General features: G+C 45.7%; 1 protein-coding gene across 3 annotated transcripts in view; it reads left to right on the forward strand.

The window, feature by feature from the left end:
* Positions 1 to 20,956, forward strand: part of SYVN1 (synoviolin 1) — a 35,683-nt gene that overhangs the window by 2,377 nt on the left and 12,350 nt on the right. The window contains exon 2 of one of the 3 annotated variants that reach the window (XM_074231106.1): positions 2,300 to 2,381. Coding sequence is in view for 2 of the 3 variants with exons in the window: in XM_074231104.1 (XP_074087205.1) it covers positions 13,360 to 13,435 (76 nt within the window). In the remaining variant the exon portion in view is untranslated. The other 2 variants (XM_074231104.1, XM_074231105.1) reach the window with 2 other exon arrangements.

Raw genomic sequence — 20,956 nt, forward strand, 5'->3', positions numbered from 1 at the left:
ACCCCATTTGCCTTGCAAAAACCTAAAAAAAAAGAAAGGCTCAAGAAATAACTGAATTATTTTATTGAATGCCAGATAATTTTCCCTTCTGGACTTGGGACAGAAAAATAAAAATCTGATTCTTCTAGAAAAGCCTAGTTTTATGGACTCCAATGAGCTCCCCCCTCCCAGTATTCACTCACATTTTCCTCAGAAGATCCAGCTTCCTGAAGTGGCTCTCTGCTTTGAACCCGACTGTCCTGCTCACTCTCCCCCAAGCTAGGCCTTCAAAAGGCTCCAGCTCTGTGGTCAGCACTTTAGAGACAGCATCCTCCTCTTGAGAGACATGCCTAGGGCTTCTAATCTGCTGTACTGGAGCCCTAAGAGCACCAGTAGCTATGAAAAAGGAGATGGGACCTTGAGTAGGGAGACCAAAAGAGACCTGGGCTCTAATCCTTTCTGATCCTGTAGCCAGAACCAGGGACTTGGGGCAAATCCTTGCCCCCCCCCAATCTTCTGTGCCCTCCCTGCCCTCCAAGGGCTGCTGTGATCCTGCCTTTGCAGAACATTGTTTTCCTCTGGTGAAGGGAATACCACACACAAAAAGAAAGCCAGACCCAGACTCATTTCAGTGACTAGCCTTGGACCTGAAGGACAGATGAGGAAACCCAGGACCCCTCTCTCCTGGGAAGGGTGAGGGACTACAGAATGGTTGCCTTTGGTTTGGTTGAACTTTTTCTTTATCTTGAGGGAAGGATCTGTGAGCTTGGAGAGGGGATCAATTCAAGTCTCCACTAAAGGCTTACCCTCTGCCAGGTACTATGTCAAGGCCTTTCCTAGAACCCTTCTAGTTCCAGCTGGAGCCTCACCTTGCACCTGAAACCTTTCCTGATCCCCTAGCTACCAGCACCCTCCTTCCCAAACTCTTGCATGTTCCTTTTGTATATATTCAGCATATACCTAGACTGCTGTTATTTCTCCATTGGAATGGAGGCTTCTCTGAGGCTAGGACTGGTTCTCTCTTAGACAGTTAATAAATGCCATTTGATTGATCGAATACCAAAAAAAAGGGGCAAACAAACCCCTGACCTTGGGGGCACTGCAGTCCTAGAAGTTGTTGGGGGGAGACAAGGCAGACATACATGAGGATGTTCACTGACAAATGCACTAGTATTAAGGAAGTAAAGATAATTCTTGATCAAAATGACTCGTGCAGAACTTTGAAGGAACTTGGAGAATCTAAGGCAGAGCTGAGTAGGGATGGCATTCCAGACAGGAGCCACAGCTGGGGCTAAGGCATGGAGATGAGGTCCATGGCAGTTGGAGAACCCTGTATAAGGAACAGCATGGAGGCCAGTTGGGAGGGTTCATTTCCCTTTAGGACTTTTGCCACTGGACATCTTCTGAGCTCTTGGTGTCACCTGATTGACAGCATTTGAACATCTCCTTTGGGAATATGGGTGTTGAAGTTGTGGGCTTATGCTGGGGCAGGGAGTGGGTTGGGTTACTGAAAGGCTGAAAGAGATCTGCCTCCCTCTGGTGAGCCTTGTCTGAGGCTTTACCATGGGTGAGCACTTTTCAGTCTCCCACAAGGCCATTGGTGCAGATCAGATCCCCCTCCCCATTTCTCATTCCATGTGATTCTCATTATACATCCCTAACTCTTCCACAGGCAATCTCTCAGAGGTATTGAAGACTTCCATTCAGAGTTCTGCCATCATTCCAGCCATGCATCCAGCCTCAGATACTTGACTCTTACTAGCTGTGTGACCTTGGGCAAGTCACTTAACCCTGACTGCCTCACATCCAGTCCTGATTCATATCTGGGGGTCTTAGCCCCACCCTCATTCAAATCCAGTTCCTATGCTTATCATGACATCACTTCCCTGATGTCGTGGTTTTCTTTGAAAATGAATGACAAACATTATTATTAAGTGGGAGGCATACAACACCATCAGTCCTCAGTAGTCGTGGTTAGTCATTGCCCTGATTAAAATTCTGAAATCTTATCAGCATTGGTTTGCTTTACTAAGGTTATTGTAGTTGTCATATAAGGATTGCAGAGGTGCCAAGAAGTAAGTGTAACCCCAAGGACACAGCTTGGAGGAGGTCAATCACTGATCTCCCCTGTGGTCAGAGTCCTCTTTAGGAACATAGCTGTGAGGTCATTACACTTCTGAGATTGAGCCATTCTGACAGCCCACCCAAGTTCCCCTATCTACCAACCCAGAATTCTTTGATCCTCGGAGCCCTATTGAAGGTGGGCATCAAATCTTTGCTCCTTTAGAGACCTTTGCTAAGACGCTGTCTTCTTCTACAGGACCTGAAAGAGGATTCTTCTTATCGTCATCCAGAGAGTCGGGATTGTCACCAAGCCATCTAAGAGACCCTCTTTTGTGCAGGTAAATTTATGTTCATAATTATGCAGACATACCTCATCTCCTTCCCAACAGTTCAACCACAGGATTGCTCAGGTCCTTTCTGGAATGGAGTTGCCTGAACCATCCTACACAAAGAGAGATCTAGGGGGCAGTTTCCCCAAAGGGTATGGAGCCCCCTGAGGTGGGGCAGAGATTTTGAGCCCTGGGCAGCTAAGCAGGGGATGAAATAAGGGTTGGATAGAGTGTACTGCTGATATGTCCTTATCAGGTAAGTCTTCCTGAGGTGAGAAGCAGCTGAGTAAAGAGGACTGGAAAGCTCTTCTTCTCCCACCTCCATTTCCTAGGAAGGAGATACTGATTTATCATAGAAATGGCTTCTAGAAGGTGGGGCACCTGACCCCCCTAGGCAGGATACAATGAAAATACTTTTATTTCAAGATCATAACAGAATGGGTTTTGTCATTGGCCTGAGGAGCCCTTTTGGTCAGAAGTTACTCTCTTGTGTTTAGTCAATGGCTTCATATGGTCCCATGCCTCCTACAACATAGCATCATGGTATCCATTTCCATATTAGCAATGGACACACTCTGTGATTTTTGCCATCCTCTTAAGGGCATCAACCTGGTTGGTGTGTACAACCAAAAGCATATGTTGGTTCATATTGATACCGGCTTGCCCCATGAACACCTTGGTCCACAATACTCTAGTGACTGAGAGGTGGTAGAGAATTTCCTCTATGGTCTTCTAGTCTTGTTCCCACCATGCCATACTAAGCCTTCAGGCAGACCTGTGGAATCAGTATAACTGAAGGTCTCACATGCCTAATTCTTCCAGGCTCACATGCTGGCCATTGGTAGTACTTGCCAGGATATCCCATCACTCGGCGCCCCTAGACCACCAAAATCTAGGGATGTAATTAAGCATCAGCATTGGTTCAGAACTCATTGGACTGGCAGAGATGGTGGACCTCTGAGCTAGAGGTCTCACACCCTTCTTGACCCTGCCTGTAACACTGTCCATAAACTGGTGCCTGTAATCCTGCCTAGTCTGCAGAAGCATGTACAGCTGCTGGTATCTCCTGCCAGTGTTTATTATGCTGGCAAGTTTTAGTAGTTTCTGTATTCCTCATTGAAATCATTCTGGTTCTTCCTGTCTACTGTAACTGAATAGATTGGACCTTGCTGCTTTCTCTAGGGCCTCCACTGCCTCTGGTCTCCTGGAGTCAACATGACATCATTGAAGTCTCTACCCTATCAGATGGTGGCTTTTAGTCGTCCGAGAAGAGCAGCAGGCATATAGCCAACTCTGCTCCTGAGTTTTCTCAGCCATCATTTTTCTGGATGGGCATTAACTTGGTTGACAACACCAGAGTGGGAGGATAAGGTCAGGAAGGGCCATATAGGGTTCTTGTAAGAGGAATAAAGATTGGGCAAAGTGCCACAGCACTTCCATCGCCAAGAATAGGGAAGAAATAAACCAAAAAACCCCAAGGTCCCAGGAGGGGGGAAGTTATTTCTACATGAGATATCTTAGGCAACTCCAAGGGTTTCTCTTTGACCCTGCTACAGTGAGTGAGGTAGATCTGGGTATCAACTCCCAGGAGTTCCTGATGGCTGATCCCTCAGGAGGCTGCCTCCAAATCCTCATGGAAATTAGGATGACCTAGTGACCCTGTTATTGGTGATCAAACACTTACATCTGAGGAGGGCCTCCTGCTCAGCTACCAGTTATGCCAGGACTCCCAGGATCTGGCCATCTCTGGACCCCATAGTTTAGGCATCAGGAAAGCTCATCATGGCAGCACCTTCTTCCACCATGCTTGGACTCACACTTTTACAGGCTGATCACCCACTCAGCCTCCTTCATCACTTGGTCTGCCCACAACTGTATAGTGTCTAGAGACTGTCCATAGCTGCGATTTACCCCCCCCCCCCCAAAAAAAATGGAATCTTATTTCCCCTGACTGGAGCTGGTCCAAGATCGGGAAGGCTGAAGGTGAAGAGGAGGGAGGATGAATCAGCAGCCACCTAACTCTCTTAGGGGTTTTTGTGGGTTTTGTGTCCCTCAGGAGCTAGCTTTAGAAGAACCTTTACAGTGCCAACTATGTAGAATTATCCATGTTAGCCACTTTAAAAGGAACAAAGGACAGTTCCCATCTGGAGCCTCTTGATTAAACTTGCTTTGCAAGTGCCTCCTATAAGCTTATCCCACTGAAGAAGTCCTCAGGACTCTAGACGCTAGAGGAATTGTTCCCACCAGATCTTTCCTCCCATGGCCATTGGTCTTAGGTCCCATGGGGGGGGCTAATTAAAATTCTCCCACCTCCCTAGTTTCTTGGTGACAAATCCCCCCTGACTCCACTTGTCCTCTGGGAGTTAGGAAGAGAGTGAGTCCAAGGGTGATTTTTTTTTTAAATCTCCATGACACCTTCCCAGTTCTCCTCACTCCTGCTCCATTCTCTTCTGTTATAGCCCTGATCTCAGCGGGACTCAACACATTTCCCATCCAGACCTCTGGGTTGGAGACCATACTTCTGTCCGAAGATTGTCAGTCCATGCCCCCATCAGCACCGTTCTTTACTTGGGTGACATGTTACTAAGATCATGAGTAAGTCTGCCTTTGAAGGCCGGGCCTCCGAGCGCAAGAGCTCTGTCCCTGGAGCTAAATGGCTTAAGTGACTTTTGGTTTGCTTACGCCAATCAGCTCTCTTTTCTAGGACTGTTATCTTCAGAGTAGAGGCCAGAGTCCAAAAAAAGCACCATGGTGATGCCCAGGACCCTGACCCCCAGCACTAGGCAAAGGCAGCATCATCTTCAGTGCAGTACAGAGATCCTGATAGAATGTTTTAATTTTAGAGGAGGAAGAACTAGCAGCCAAGTAGGGCTAGAAGAGACCTCTAACACAAGGGAGATATGTGAGAGATGAGAGATGGAGCATCTTGGATGAGAAATACCAAGTGTGGCTGGTCCATAGAATTCATGGAAGGTGATAGATCATAAAGAACCTGGATAATAGGACCAGCTGTCCTGCCAGACAGGAAACCTCAGCATTAGCACAAGTATTTTGGCATCTGATTAGAGGTTGGGCTAGAGTCCAGTGAGACATGAGGCCAGAACTGTTAGGAGGCTGTAAGATAGCGCTGTGACTGGAGTCTGGCGTCAGGAAGAGCTGAGTTTGAATCCTGCCTCAGACCTTAATAGCTCTGTGGTCTTGAGCAAATCCTTTAACCTCTTTTTGCCTCAGTTTGTTCATCTGTAAACTGAGAATAACACCTGTTTTCCATGATTATTGTAGGGATCAAATGAAAGAATATTTTTTATTCATTTTAAACTTAACTGGAAAACAAGAAAAAATAACATATCTTAAGAGAGGATTCAGTATAAATATAAATATAAAACAATAAATTTCTATTTATGTAATAAATTTTGCCCATTATTGTCATAGTCGTCCAGCTTTTCTATGCTTCCTTCTATATTTTCTTTTGTTTTCTGCTGTGTAGTTTGGGAGTTTTTCCTCTCTCCTCTTCTTCCCCCTGCCCTAGAGAAGGCTATAATTAAGCATGAATATAAATAAATATCTATAGGTCAGTTCTTTTTCTGGAGGTAGATAGCATCTTTCTTCAGAGGTCTAAGTATTTCCATAGTTTCTAAATCAAACATCTCATATTTTCTTTTTTCTTTATTTTTCTAATTATATGTAGAGATAATTTTCAACATTCATTTTTGTAAAGTTTTCTCCATCCCATCCTAGGATAGGAAGCAATCTGATACAGGTTATTGATTTACAGACGTGTTATGCATTAGTCCCACTGTGAATGAAGAAACAAAGAATATGCATAGTTTTCTTGTCTTTGGGCATAGTTCCGAATTGCTCTTCCAGAAAGGTTGGATCAGTTTGCAACTCCCAACAGCAGTTTATTAGTGTTCTGCTTTTTCCACATCCCCTCCAGCATTTATTATTTCTCTTTTCTGTCATATTAGACAGCCTGAGGCAGTACCTCAGAGTTGTTTCAATTTGCATTTCTCTAATTTAGTGACTTAGAGCCTTTTTTTTTTCATATGACATACATAGCTTTAATTTTTTTCAACTGAAAACTGCTTATTCATTTCCTGTGACCATTTATCAATTGGGGAATGACTTGTATTCTTGCAAATTTGACTCAGTTTGGGGCAGCTAGGTGGCGCAGTGGATAAAGCACCGGCCCTGGAGTCAGGAGTACCTGGCTTCAAATCCAGTCTCAGACACTTAATAATTACCTAGCTGTGTGGCCTTGGGCAAGCCACTTAACCCTGTTTGCCTTGCAAAAACATAAAAAAAAAATTGACTCAGTTCTCAATATATTTTTAGAAAGAGTTTTGTCAGAAACATTGACTGTAGAAATTTTTCCCCATCACTCATTTCTTTTATCATAGCAGTATTCCATCATAATCATGAAAGATTGTAATATGAAAGGTTTTGCCCTCAATTTTCTGCTTTTCTAATACTGACTACTATAGTTTTTTTATATAAGAAAATTTTGATTTAAAATAATCAAAATCATCCATTTTTATACTTCAACAGTGCTCTCTCCTTATAATATGGCATAAAGTCTTCCTTTACATTTTTTCCCTTAGTTTCTTTGGAATTCTTGACCTGTTGTCCTTTCAAATGAATTTTATTTTTTTCTAACACAAAAATAAGTTTTTAATTTAATTGGGATGGCATTGAATAAATAGGTTCGGTTTAGAAACTGTTTTTCAATTATTTAAATCTGACTTACATTGTATAAAGGGTGCTTTATGTTTCTGGTCATATAGTTTGTCAGTTTTGGCAGGTTGAGTTGTTGAAGTACAAAAAAAATATTGTTATTGGAATAGTCCAGAGGAGAGATGACAAGGTGCTGGGGGCACAGTTTTAAGGTTCTATGTTCATGTTGTTGTACAAATTTCCTTCTAAGATGAACAAGAGCTGCTAGGAAGGCCTTGGAGGAATTCCAGGAGGGAAGGAAGCATTTGGAGCAGCAGCTGGTGGTACAGTCAGAGATTCACAGAGATTATGATTAGACTGGTTCAAGTTTTATTGACTCTGTGACCCCGTGTGACCCCATGGGCTAGGAAGAGGTGATGACTCTTGGGGCTGCTGCCTGGGAGGGGGGATTGGGCATGCCTCAGCATTACCATTTGAAACAGTTCACATTTTCTGTCACTTTTGCTTCCGGGAGCTGCTTTGTCCAAGAATTAGCCAGAGAAATGAGAAGGAAAGAAATGGCTTCTCCTGGAGCCAGGCTACATTAAGAACAGGTGCACCTACCCACCACACACACAACTGCTCACTGCCTCACCTACATCTCCCAAGAAAGAATGAGAAGACTCTTCTGTTCTCTCTGCTGGAGAGGCACCTTCAGCCCCTATCCCTTGGCCACTATTTGCTCAGACAGTGGGGGCCTGGCTCTCCTCATATCTGGTCATTGAACGGAATAGTTCCCATTGATGAAGGGCTTTGTTGGAGCCATCAGAGGCGATTCTCCCCATTTTAGAGAAGGAAGCTGAGGCTCGGGTAGGAAGGTATTGATCTGTAGTTCCCATAGATAGGAAGGAACAAAATCTCAATAGGAGCCTTCCAACTGCAGGCCCATTCAGTCCCATTCCTGTTAAGCACCTTCTCTGTGCCAGGCACAGGCTGGAAGAGTGTCCTACTCTGGGGGGGGACAAGACTCCCAACAGGGCTGCTTAGCAGAGCCATAAGTAGAGGGTGGCAAAGAGGACTTCGACCAAGGTTGAGGAAACTCAGAGGATGGAACCACACTTAACAGGATGGAAACAACTGAGCTTAGCACCTAATGAACAATTAATTAAAATGGGGAGCAGCCAGATTTATGAAATTGTTTCTTTCCTTGGTGAGCTCAAGCCCGGTCCAGATCCCTGAGGTTTGACACCAATCCCTAGTCACCTCTGAGATTCATGTCATATGGTGCCTGCTGATAGGTGCATTAGGAGGATGCAAAGAAAGCCCTTGGGTAGGTTTGGGAGGTGGGGTGGGGGTGAGGGAGATCATTTACTGGCTAGAGATTCAGGAGGGGTTTCTTGGAGAAGATGACTCTAAAGGATGAGGAGGGGAAGCAAGGGAGGAATGACATGCTAAGCACAGGGCCTAGAGAGCCCCAAAGGCCTGGAGGTGGCCAGTGATGAAGGTTTGTTTGCCTGGCTTATAGAACACAGAGGGAAATGAGAGAAGGCAGTGGAATCATGTTGGAGAGAATCATGTTGGTGCTGGTGCCCTGCCAAGGAGTTAGAGCTTTCCTTGGGGTACAGAAGAGAACCCCCAAAGGTTTTTCAGCTGTGCCTTGGCCTGGCCAGAGATCAACAACAGGAAAATTAAACTGCTGGTTGTTGTAAGGGGAGAGAAGAGAAGAGAACTATCTGTAAGAGCTACAAGTAGTACTGAGTCTATTAGTGTGATGTATGACTGGGAACAGGGAGGAGGAAATGGAGAAGAAAGACTGCAGGACTGAGAGGAGACCCAGGAGCAGGAATAAACAAGGAACATTGTGGCACAGTGGAAAAACAACCCTACCTATCTGAGGGCCTGGGGTGGGCATGGACCAGGCCTGCCCCTCACTAGCTATGACCTAGGGCAGGCTTCATATTTTCTCTAGGTCTCAGAGTCTTCTGTAAATAAAGGAGGCTTAGACTTGATGGTCTCTAAGGTCCTTATCAGCTGTATAACCTAGACTTTCAGGTTTCAAGCATGGGAGATGGTGCTTGGGAGTCAGGTGAGGGGCAGCTAGATGGTGCAGCGGATAGAGCACTGGCCCTGGAGTCAGGAGTACCTGAGTTCAAATCTGACCTCAGACACTTAATAATTAACTAGCTGTGTGGCCTTGGGCAAGTCACTGAACCCCACTGCCTTGTAAAAACTAAAAAAAAAACAAGAAAAAGGAAGTCACAGATGAGATGCAGATTCATTGGTCAAGACTGAGTTCAGCTTGGGTTCACCCAGTTAGGGTTGTCCTTGAGGTAAACCCCTCATATCTTCCTTCCACTGTGGACAGACACCCCCCGCCCCAAGACTTCTCTCCAAATGCTGACCAGATGACTTAGTGGGTCCCTGCAGAGGGGTTTTCATCCTCAGTTTTGGACTGAACTTTGACACTGGGCAGCCTGTCAGAACTCAGCATGTACTCCATAGGAGAGGACAGGGAAGCAAGCCTTTATCACCTCCAGGCAGTGGGGGGGACAGTGGGGAGAAGACCCCCATTTCCTGATGAACTGCCCCTGACTATTTAGGAGCTGACCTCTCAGTGGAAGGTTCTGTAGTAGTCAAACATATCCTTGATACTCTACCTGAAGCTGGATTCTTGACCTCACCTGTTGTCGCTTGATCTGAGGCCTGAGGGCAAGAGCAACTGAGCTCAGAACACTAGAATGTCAAAGCTCAGAGGGAAACCAAATATGAGTAGACACACCTTGGAAATTAGTTATGAAAATAGAGGGAAGTGCCTTTAGAACCTACAAGGTAGGGTTGGGAGGGGTCTTAGAGATCATCTCATTCATATGACCTTAGGAGACAACTCAAGCCTAGAAAGAAAAGTTTTGCCCATCATTAAGAGAAGCCAGCTCGGGAGACTGATGTTATCCATGAGTAAAGAACCTGAGCCCTTAAGAATTCTGCCTACATTTGGGTCTTCCTCCAAGCAGCATCCGGAGGGGCCTGGGATTTACCCTAGACTGGCACACGTAACTCCCCTTGTGTTTAAGAGTAAAACCCAATACTTCCAAGCCTATGCAGCCATTGTCAGCCATTTGTTACCTATATGGTACTGATTCCCCTTCCTTGGTGAACCAAGCCTGAGCTAGCCCCACCTTAGGTACCCACACCTTAGGTTAACTCTTTGTTGAGTAACTGTCCCCAAAATGGGGAGTATCCTTGCTTTGACCTCAGACTGGCATTGGGAGCTTGAAGGAGCCCTGGGGAACTCTCCTAACAGAAAGGGCTGAAAACTTTCCAGTCTTTTTTTTTTTTTTTAAGGTTTTTGCAAGGCAAATGGGGTTAAGTGGCTTGCCCAAGGCCACACAGCTAGGTAATCATTTAAGTGTCTGAGACCAGATTTGAACCCAGGTACTCCTGACTCCAAGGCCAGTGCTTTATCCACTACACCACCTATCCGCCCCATGACTTTCCAGTCTTGATAGCAGAATTGTCCTTATGGAGAGCTACCAAGGCAGTGTAATCACCAGGGTAGTGTGAAGTTTGGGTTGCTTGAAATCCTCAGATCTACCATTTTGCCCAGCTAGTTATGTGAGTGTGTATCTGCCCACCCACTGCTCCCTGCAGTCCTTATCAACATAGCTCCAGTTAAAAGTGATCCATAGTCACGTTTCTGTGCATTGACAAAAAAACCCTTAAATGATAGCAGTGCTTAGTATTTATGTAACTCTTTACAGTTTGCAGAGCACTTTTAAGGTGTTATCTTTTTGTTCTCACCCTGGAGGAGGGTGGGTGTTTTAATCCACATTTTATAGATAAGGAAACTGAGAACTCTGTTCAGTCATATCAATCATGCCCAAGTCTTCATGACCCCATTTAAGATTTTCTGGGCAAAGATACTGGACTGATTTTCCCTTTCATTCTCCAGATCGTTTTACAGATGAGCAATTTAAGACAGAGTTAAATGATTTGCCCAGGGTCGCACAGCTAGTAAATGTATGAGGCTGTATTTGAACTTAGGAATTCTGTCTTCAGACCCATGACTCTCCCAACTCTGACATTCTATGTCTTAAGGTCTCTTCCCACTCACTGACATTTTTCACCACTCCCCCCTTATTCCCTTTACATCCCCCAAATCCCCATTTGACTCTGGATACACAGTAGGTAGCTTCACTGACATTTGCTAAATAAATGAAAATTCAGTGAATCCACAAAGCAGGGGTGAAATGCAGTTTCACTCCATTACTGGTAGCTGGGGAAAATAGCCAAAAGGTTAGTGATGGATTAAATCAGGTTCTATCAAGTGTGATGAGGATGAGGGTGAAGTCTTAGACCAATTTCACACAGACACCCTGGGGGCAAGGCTTTAGAGCATGGCCGGGGTCCTCTGGAATAGAACTGGGGAACTGAGTGAACAAGAATATGAGGAGACTCACAGAGACTGCAAGTGTAAGCCAGGAGACGGTCCCTGAGAAACTGTCCAGGGAGAAGGGAAAGTTGGGGGTGCTCCATGCCCATCTGCAGGGCTGCATCCAGGGGTGCTGGACTCCCCAGTGTGGGAATCAGGAAACCTGCCTCTGCTGTGGTGTGATGGAACGTGGAATGGAGGGACCCTGAGAAGGGAAGGTCATTTGCTAAATGACAACTTTGGGTAAAAAAAGAGCATCAATAAAACAATTTTTTAAAATGAGGACATTGACCATCTGAAAGTGTTAACTGTAATGAGGAACAGCCTGGAGACTATCATCACTATCACCACCACCATATTCTTCTTCATCATCTTCATCATCCTCATCCTCATGACCATAGCTCCCATTTGTCTAGTGCTTCAGCACTTTACTAATTTCTGATTTGATCCTCACAATCACCTTGAGAGGTAGGTGCTATTTTAATCCTTTTGCAGGAGAGGGGACTGAGGCAAGAGAGGTTAAATGGTCACCGAGTTCATAGCTGTCTGGGGGTCTTCTTGATTCTGGATTTGGTGCTCTGTCCACTATGCCACTAAACTGTGACCCTGGAATGGTCAGATCAAAGAAAAGAGATAGTTGTTGGTCACTTAGAGCCAAGGTCACAAGCTTTGCCTCCACTGACAAGTTCTAAAGTGGTTTCATGAGAGAAGCTGTGTATAGGAACCAGGGGTGTTGTGGGCAAGTAAGGGACAATGCCCCCAAAATGGCAGTTTCTAGACGGATGGGAAACTGAATTTTTGGTACTCAAAAAGGAATCTTTTTCCATTCATCAGTGGACGGATGTTTTGCTGCAGGCCTTGAACCATATCAGTCTTGACATGTTGCTATAAATAAACGCAGACCAAGAAAGGATAGGACTTAAAGTGGGCAGACGTATCCTATTGCATGAGAGTCTCTTCATGCCGTAGATGATTGACATGAGAGGCATGGGAACCCTGCATTCTTTTCTCAATAGATGGTGAATAGGGATGTGCCCAAGGCCTTGCCATGTGTCACTTACCGGAGGATGAACCCTTCTCCCGCAGCCTCCGCTGCACCCAGATGAGATGGGCCCTACTTTGTGCCTGTCACCTTCCCATGAAAGATTTTCTCTGAGGTTCCCCAGAATCTAGAGGAGGTGCTCCCCAGAACTACAGGCCTCTGGGGGGGGCTGTCCCCAGAAGACTCCCAAGTCAGGGCAGGGCCACACTCGAGGGGGCTGGGGTGGCCCGGGGTTGGCACCCGGCCACACCTTCCACTGTTCTCTGAGGCTTCAGGGCCCCGTTGGGTGGAGCACAGCCAGGCCCAGCCCCGCGTTCCCGGTGGCCAGGGCCAGTGGACGATCAGCCTTGTGCCACCCGACAAGATGCCGGCGCCCATGGGCCCCCTCGGGCATTGAGGGGCAGGCCAGGAGGGAGCCACGCGGTTTCCTGGTGCTTAACGTTGGGGTGTAGGTTTGAGGACAGACACGGGCCCCCCGCTCGGCGGTGGGGTTAAGTGACTTGGCCAAGGTCACCCAGCTGGGTAGTTCCCGGGGGGTCTGGGCCGGATCGGGAGCTGGGGGAGGGGCAGGGGCAGAGCGCCGCCCCTGGGAGCCGGGAGAGCCGGCTGAGGCGGCGGGGGGCAGGAAGCCCTGGCGCCCCGGGGCCTGCCCGGCTCCGCCGCCCGCTCCTCCCGGCCCGTCGCCCCAGCAACAGCCGGCGAGCTCTAGTTAGTGATTGGTCGGCGGGGCTCTGTCTGGGCCTATCAGAGGGGAGCCTTCGGGGCCGGCCCTCTCCTAAGGCTGAGGCGGGAGGGGCGAGAGACCAGGAGCGGAAGTGACGTAGCCTCTTCCCGCATTTCCGGCGCGGAGGGAGGGCGCCCCAATGAGCTGGCGCAGGAGCCGTCGCTGCAGCCGCCGCCGACCGGGCCCCGCGGCAGCTCGGGAGCCCCGGGCTGCGGGTGAGTGCGGGCGCTCGGCGGGGCCTGCCTGCCTCCTGACCTTGCCTTTCCAGTCGGCCGCTTCCATCCCTCCCTTCTCACCTTTTCGATTCCTTATTTTTCCCCTCGTTTTTCCTTGCCCTCATCTCCCCTCCCACCTTTCTTCCATCTTCCCTTTTCCCCCTCCCTTTCCCTCATGTCCTTTCCTGTTCTCCTAGCTTTTGTCTTTCCTCCTTCCTTTCTTCCCCTCCTCTTCATTTCCTCTTCCTCCTCCTCCTTGCTCCTTTCATCCCTTCCCTTTCCTGGCTGCTCAGCCCCTGACCAGCCCCAGTCTATAGCTCCTAGACTTGCTGTATCCTGGGCAGCAGCTTTACCAACCCTTTTGGCTTATGAGGACAGAATTCAGATCCCATGGAGACTCTCTAGGCCACCCCTAGACTCTCCCCTTGACTCATCTAGGAAGGAGCAGAACCTGGGGACACCCTGATGATGGGAGAAGAGAGCATAGATCGTCATGGAAAGGCAAGCTGCAGCCCATGGGAAAAGAGGCTACAGCTAGACCCAGTGAAATGTACCCCCTGCTAACAAGGTGCCAAGGGAAGAGTGGGCTCCAGCCAGTTACAGTCTGATGATTTTGACTTGTAGCTGGTAATGACTCTGGTTTCGATGCAATGGTATCCTATACCACCCTCCCTCCGACCCCTGCTTGGACTTACCTTCCATGGTGGCAGCTGCTGGAGAGATGTGGGTGGTGTTAGTCAAGAAGCCTTCTTACCACGAGGTTAGAGCTGGAAAATCTAGACAGAATCTAATCAAAACTGGGTAAAGAAAGCAGGGATATTTAGCTTGGAGAAGAAAAGATTCCAGGACACTCCTGGGGTAAAAGGTTCACCTGGTTATGCTCAATCACAGGAAGCAGAATAAGGACCAGGGGCAGGAAGCTGTCCCAAAGAGGCACAGGCTGCCATGAACATCCCTGGGGGGTGGGGGCAGGCTGGGTAAAATTACCTTCATAGGTGTTTGCATCTGGGATTTGAAAACTCCCTGGCTTCTGTCCAGCACTTTCTCCTGCCTTGTGTTATTTGACATGTGTAGTATCACTTCCCAGTGGTCTTCCATTCCCTCCTCTAAGGGCTGCTGTTTTGTCTTTGTTTCCCCACTTTCTAGCACTTGACCATGGAGAGAGGGTTGACCTTGGAATCCCTAAAACAAATCAGAAGGCAGGCTCAAATGCCACCTAAGACACAATAACTATATGACCCTCAGCAAGCTATGGCTGATGGGGGCCTCATTTTCTTCATCTGTAAAGAGAGGGAGTTGGATAGTTGGTAGTAGAATGTCTAGTCCTTCCATGGGAACACATTTTCCTTTTATCTGTAGCATTTGCCTACAAAAATATTCATAGATCCTCCAAAAACCCTGAATGCTAATCCCGTCCCCCATAGAAGAATTGAGACCATGCAACTCCCTCCTTTATTTGAACAAGTTCAGGAAAATGGGTCTGAAGCATTGCATGCTTTATTGGTGTGATGGTGTTTGTTATGAGGGCTGTTTCACTGAGTCAGGATTGGGGAGGGAAAGATAATGTAAAACAAAAGCTGTCAATAAAATTAATTTTACACACTTACCACCCCCCCCAGAATTAAGGGGTTGGGCTGGGTGATTTTTGAGGTCCCTTCCACCTTTCAATCTGTGAGGTTTTTACAGTGGGTTTCAGAGTGGTTGGTACCTCACTAGTGTGTGAGACCTTTCACTTTGCTAAAAATCAGGGAAATTGCCCTCTTAGATCTTGGTCTTTGCCTTGCTTATTTGGACCTTGTAGCATGCTAGAAGAGTGGACCATTGGGAATTCTGTGTAACCTAGATTTGCTGGTCATGTTCAACTCCTCACCATACTCCCAAAACTCACTCACACCCAGGAGACCCCTCCTGATGTCAGATCCCTGCCTAGAAAAAATTCTTAATACCTCCCTCCTCTTCTTCTTAGCCAGTCTACTGTGCCGGAGCCCTAAGAACACCAGTAGCTACAAAAACTAAGAAGATGCCTTGACTAGAAAGACCAGAAAGAGATCTGAATTCTAGTCCTCCCCAACTCTGTAGCCAGGACCTGGACTTGGGGAAAATCCTTGCTGTCCCTGGTCTTCCATTCCTTCCTCTGTGCCCCATTGCCCTCCAAGGGCTACTACGATCTTGCTTTTGCAGAACATTCTATTTTCCTCTGGTGGAGGAAACACTACACACAGAAAGAGAGCCAGACCCAGACTCATTTCATTGACCACCCTTAGACCTGAAGGACAGATAAGGAAACCCAGGATTCCCATTTCCTGTGAAGAGTGGGGGTCTACAGAGGCAGAATGGTGCCCCTTGGGTTTGCTGAACTGCCTTTCTTTGTCACATGGGAAGATCTGTGAGCCTGGATAGGGGAACAGTTCAAGTCTCTACTAAAGGCTTTCTCTGCCAGGTACTATGACAAGGCCTTTCTTAGAATCCTTGGTTTCCCTCCAGTTCCGACTGGAGCTTCACTTTGCACATGAAACCTTTCCTGACCCAGCTACCAGCACCCTCCTTCCCAAACTCTCCTCCATGTTCCTTTTGAATATATTCTACATAGACATAGATTGTTGTTGTTTCTCCATTGGAATGGAGGCTTTTCTGAGACCAGGACTGGTTCTCTTGTCTTAAGACAATAAATGCTATTTGATTGATTGAATATTAAAAAAAAAAAGCAAAAAAGAAACACCCGTGACCTCAAGATCCTGCATTATTGGAGGTTGTAAGGAGGAGATGGAGACAGGTAAGTAAAAATAAGGAGAGAGCACTGGTAGCTGGGGACATTTGGGAAGACATCATGTAGTTTGTCCCTGAATTAAAAAATGAAGGGGAAGCCAGAGATTCTGTAGGCAGAGGTAAAGAGAGAGAATTTCAAGCAAGGGTATAACCAGGACAGAGACATGGAGATAGAAGATGGAGTGTCCTGTAAGAGGAACAGCACAGAGGCTCTTTTGGAGGTCCCTTTTCCCATTGGGGACATTATCATTATGAGTCTTTTGAGTTTGTGGTATCCTGTAATTTGCATCACCCTCAAGAGTATGAATGTTAGGATACAGCTAGGTGTCACAGTGGATAGAGCACTGGCCCTGAGTCAGGAGCACCTGAGTTCAAGTGTGAGCTCAGACACTTAATAATTACCTAGCCATGTGACCTTGGGCAAGTCACTTAACACCATTGCCTTGCCAAAAAAAAAAAGAATATGAATGTTAAAAGAGATGGGTTTTTCCTAGGACAGGAAGAAGTTTGAGATAACTGAAATTTGTTAGAGGTCCAACTCAGTCTCCTGACTAATATTTTGACCATTGTTTAAGGGCCTGCTGTATTTCAAAGACTTGCTGTATATCCATAATTCAGTGGAGTAAATGGCTGCAGATCAAAGTCCATCTCTGCACTCCCACATTACTGTGGTCATTGTGTGAATGTTCCCCTAGCTTTACCTCTGTATCAGTTGAAACAATTCTTCGTAAGTGTCTCAAACTCTTCATAGTCCTCATAACTTAAGAACCCAAGAAAAATTCCATTACCATGAGTCCTTTTTTGCTATTCTACATTCATTGATCACTCACTTACCTTCCAGTTTTTTGCTGCTATAAAAAGTGCTACCGTGAATATTTTTCTATATATGGGTGACCTTTTTCTTTGTCTTTGGACCTTGGAACAGAAGGTATGAGCCATTTCGTGACTTTTTTTCTTTTTTAGATTTTCTAAGGCAGTGGGGTTAAGTGGCTTGCCCAAGGCCACACGGCTAGGTAATTATTAAGTGTCTGAGGCCGGATTTGAACTCAGGTACTCCTGACTCCAAGGCCAGTGCTTTATCCACTACGCCACCTAGCCGCCCTCATTTCATGACTTTTTAAAACATAATTCTAATTTGAGATCCAGAGTAGCTGGACCAAGGCACCACTCCAGGATCATTGCATTAAATCTGCCTGTCTTCACCCATGCTCATAACCATTTTCATCTCTACCAACTGTTTGCATCAGATCCCTCAGAGCCATCTGTGAAGTAAAAACAATGTGACCAGACCTCTCCCTTTTCTAATCGTACTGAGCTTGAATGATTCATATGGCCATCCACTTCTAGCCACCAGAATGTTCCCCCTTTTCCTTTAGTCACGTACACTTTCTGCTTCATCGAATAGCATGATGTGTCATGATCCACAGCAGTGTAAAATCATGAAAAGAATGAATAGGGATGAGGACTAAGAAAAGTCACATGAACTAATAGGGAGTAGGATGATTTCACTTCAAGTCCTTCACCCAAGGGCCAGACAGGATTTTCTCAAAGATTCCACAGGGTTGGGCAGGCAAAAGGGATGAGAAGGTCTCACATCAGCCAAATCCAAATTTTAAAATTCCTGCACAGAAGGTGGGTGTCATGGTAGGTTTGATGAATGAAAAAGCCTGGAACAATCCTTTACAAATACTGTCCAAACTGTTAAGAGCAAAGTTCTCAACGGAAAACTAAGGATAATAGAAGGGTTATTTTGCTGTTGCAGTGAAGAAAGTAAGAAAAGAGGTCAAATGATGGTTACTGAGTGTGGATAAGGTGATTAAAATTGACCATGCAGAAAAAAGAATTATTGAACTTCCGCTTGTTTTCATCTGCCAACAACAGAATATTCTGGATAATAGATATACTTTATCCACTGTGTAAATTTTCCCTTTTGCTTTACCAATTTGACCTGGAAAGCATCAAAAAGGGATAATTTAAAACCATGACCATAATTATTAATGTAGTCATCCTATTTCAAAAATATTATGAGAGGAAATTCCACATCTCTTAAAGCAAGAGGACAAAGAAGGCATAGAAAGATTCCATAGGCAACCTCCTGTAAGGAACCCCCAAATTGAAAATTCTTAAGGATAGACAACCAAAATCCACAGCTTGCAGATCAAATAAAAATTTATCAAATAGCCAGAAAGGATGAATTCAAGCACAAAGGAGACAAGAGTCACAAAATTTGGTAACCATAGCCTTTCAGGAGCAGGGAACTTGGAAAAATTATATTCCAGAAAGCAAAATCTGTAGATTTAACACTCAAGAATAACTTACGTGGCAAAAGTGATGATACTCCTACAAGTAGGAAGTGGTTCTTTAATGAAATAACTTAAAAGGATATCTGATGAAAAACCAAAATCAAGAAGAAACTTTGAAATATAAGCAGAAGAGTCACGAGAAGCATAAAAATGGAAATATGGGTGAGCAAACCTAAGGGACTAAACAGTTACACATTTATATTCTCAAAGGGAAGATGACAGGTATATTTCCTAAACTATCAAATCAGAGGGCCTGAAGGAGTCTAAATCAAGGGACAATTATGTCTTGATGAATTTTTTGAAAACTGAAAGGGAGAGGAGAGTGGAAGAGAAACATGGGGAAAATTATATGAGTTGGAAGGTGTGGGGAATAGGCAACACCTGAACTTCACTGCTCCAAGCTGGTCAGAGAAGGGAAGAAAACACAATTGCATAGGAAAAATGGTTTCACATAACAAATAGGAAGAGGAAGGAGGGAAAGAAAGAGGTTAGATTTTGAAGAAGGGCTAAAAAAACTGGGTAAAAGGATGGGAATAGGAGAGTATGCTAAGCTTAGTGCTAGCGCTGAACTTGTCTCAGCACCATTTTTATGAAAAGAGGTTGGAAAACAGGAAAATTAGTAATGTGAAGGAATTTATATGATTAAGGGGGAGCAAACTAATTTAGAATATAGAACCTAATATTTGTTTACAAGCAGCACCTAATAGCTTGCATTTACACAGTACCAGCACTCTGCTGAGCGCTCTACCAATATTAGCTTTTCTGATTTTAATAATACAGGGAGTTAGCAGGTCCATTTTACAGATGAGACTGAGACAAAAAGGATGTGACTCTCAAAAGTCATATAGCTTAGTGTCTGATCCTAGATTTGAGCTATCTTGCTAACTCTAGGCCCATCAAACAATTAGAAGGTGAAGGAACAAAACATAGATTACCAACTGATGAAGGGGAAAGACTGATGTGGCTTGCCGGGTTGATAGAAACGAGGCAATGGAATCATATTGGAGAGGAAGGACATTTGGTGCTGGTGCCCTGCCCGGGAGTTAGAGCTTTCCTTGGGGTAAAGGAGCCCCCAAAGGTTTTTCAACTGTACCTTGGCCCAGTCAGATTTCAGGAAGGTTAATACTACTGGTTTTAAGGGAAGAGAAGAGAACAGGCCTCTAAGAGCTACAAGTGGACCTGCTATTGAAGCCATCTGGCCAGGTAGTACTAAATCTGTTAGTATGACGTATGGCTCTGGAAACAGGGAGGAGGGAATGGAGAAGAGAAACTGCAGGACAAAGAGGAGACCCAGGAGCAGGAAGAAACAAGGAACATTATGGCAGAGTGAAAAAACCCAGCCTATCTGGGGGCATGGACAGCCCTGCCCCTGACTAGCTATGACCTAGAGTAGGCTTCTTTCTCTAGGCCTCAGTCTGTATAAAAAGAGGAGACTTAGACTTGATGGTCTCTAAGGTCCTTATCAGCTGTAAAACCTAGACTTTTCAGGTTTCAAGCATGGGAGAAGGTGCTTGGTAGGGAAGTCAGATGAGATGCAGATTCACTGGTCAAGACAAGCTCAGCTTGGGTTCACCCAGGTAGAGTTGTCCTCGAGGCAGCCCCCTTATACCTTCTTTCCACTGAGAACAGACCCCCCCAATGACTTCTCACCAAATGTTGACCAAGTCTCTGGGAGGTAGATCCCTGCAGAGACGTTTACATCCTCTTCAACTTTAGCCTGAATTTTGACCCTGAACAGCCCGCCCAAACCCAGCTTGTACTCCATAAAAGAACACAGGGAGGTGAGCCTTCAACACCCTGAGACCTGGAGTATTTTCCCTCTGTGCAAAAGGGCTGGGCCTCCATGTCCTGAGGGATTCCTCTTTCCTGTGTGGAAGCTGGTCCTAGGGCTTTGCATGAGATCCCCTTACCATACACAGACACACAACCCTGAGGTAACCCTCCTTTGGCCTTCTAACCCACCCTCACCCCTATCATCCACCCAACAGTGGAGTGACAAGAGGAGGAAAACTGACCTGGCTAATGGGAGAAGAGGCTAAGATGATTGTAAAGGAAGAGGTCATCGAGGATGTGATTTTTACTAAGAACAGAGGTGAGTTTGGCCGAATGTGGTAGAAACTGAGGAAACTTAGAACAACAAACTTTAGACCCAGTTACTAAGCTAGAGTACAACTAGTTTATAAGTGAAGAATAAGGACAAGCAAGGATGAAGTTGGATAAAGGCAGTTTGGGGGTATAGTCTAAGGAGGGTGACTGGAAAAGGTTAAGGAGAAGGTCTTCGTAAGACAAGGAAGAAAATGCTCATGGAGGGAATCAAAGTAAGAAATTGATAGTGTGGATTGGTGAGTGGGGCAACTTGGTTGTGAATGTTTTAACTTTTAAAAGTTACTAATTGGCTATCCATGGTTTTAACAGGTGCTTAGTAGTGTAGTGCAAACACAATTAATTCCAA

This window comes from Macrotis lagotis, chromosome 3 (genome assembly GCF_037893015.1).
Source record: "Macrotis lagotis isolate mMagLag1 chromosome 3, bilby.v1.9.chrom.fasta, whole genome shotgun sequence".
Lineage (NCBI taxonomy): Eukaryota > Metazoa > Chordata > Mammalia > Peramelemorphia > Peramelidae > Macrotis > Macrotis lagotis.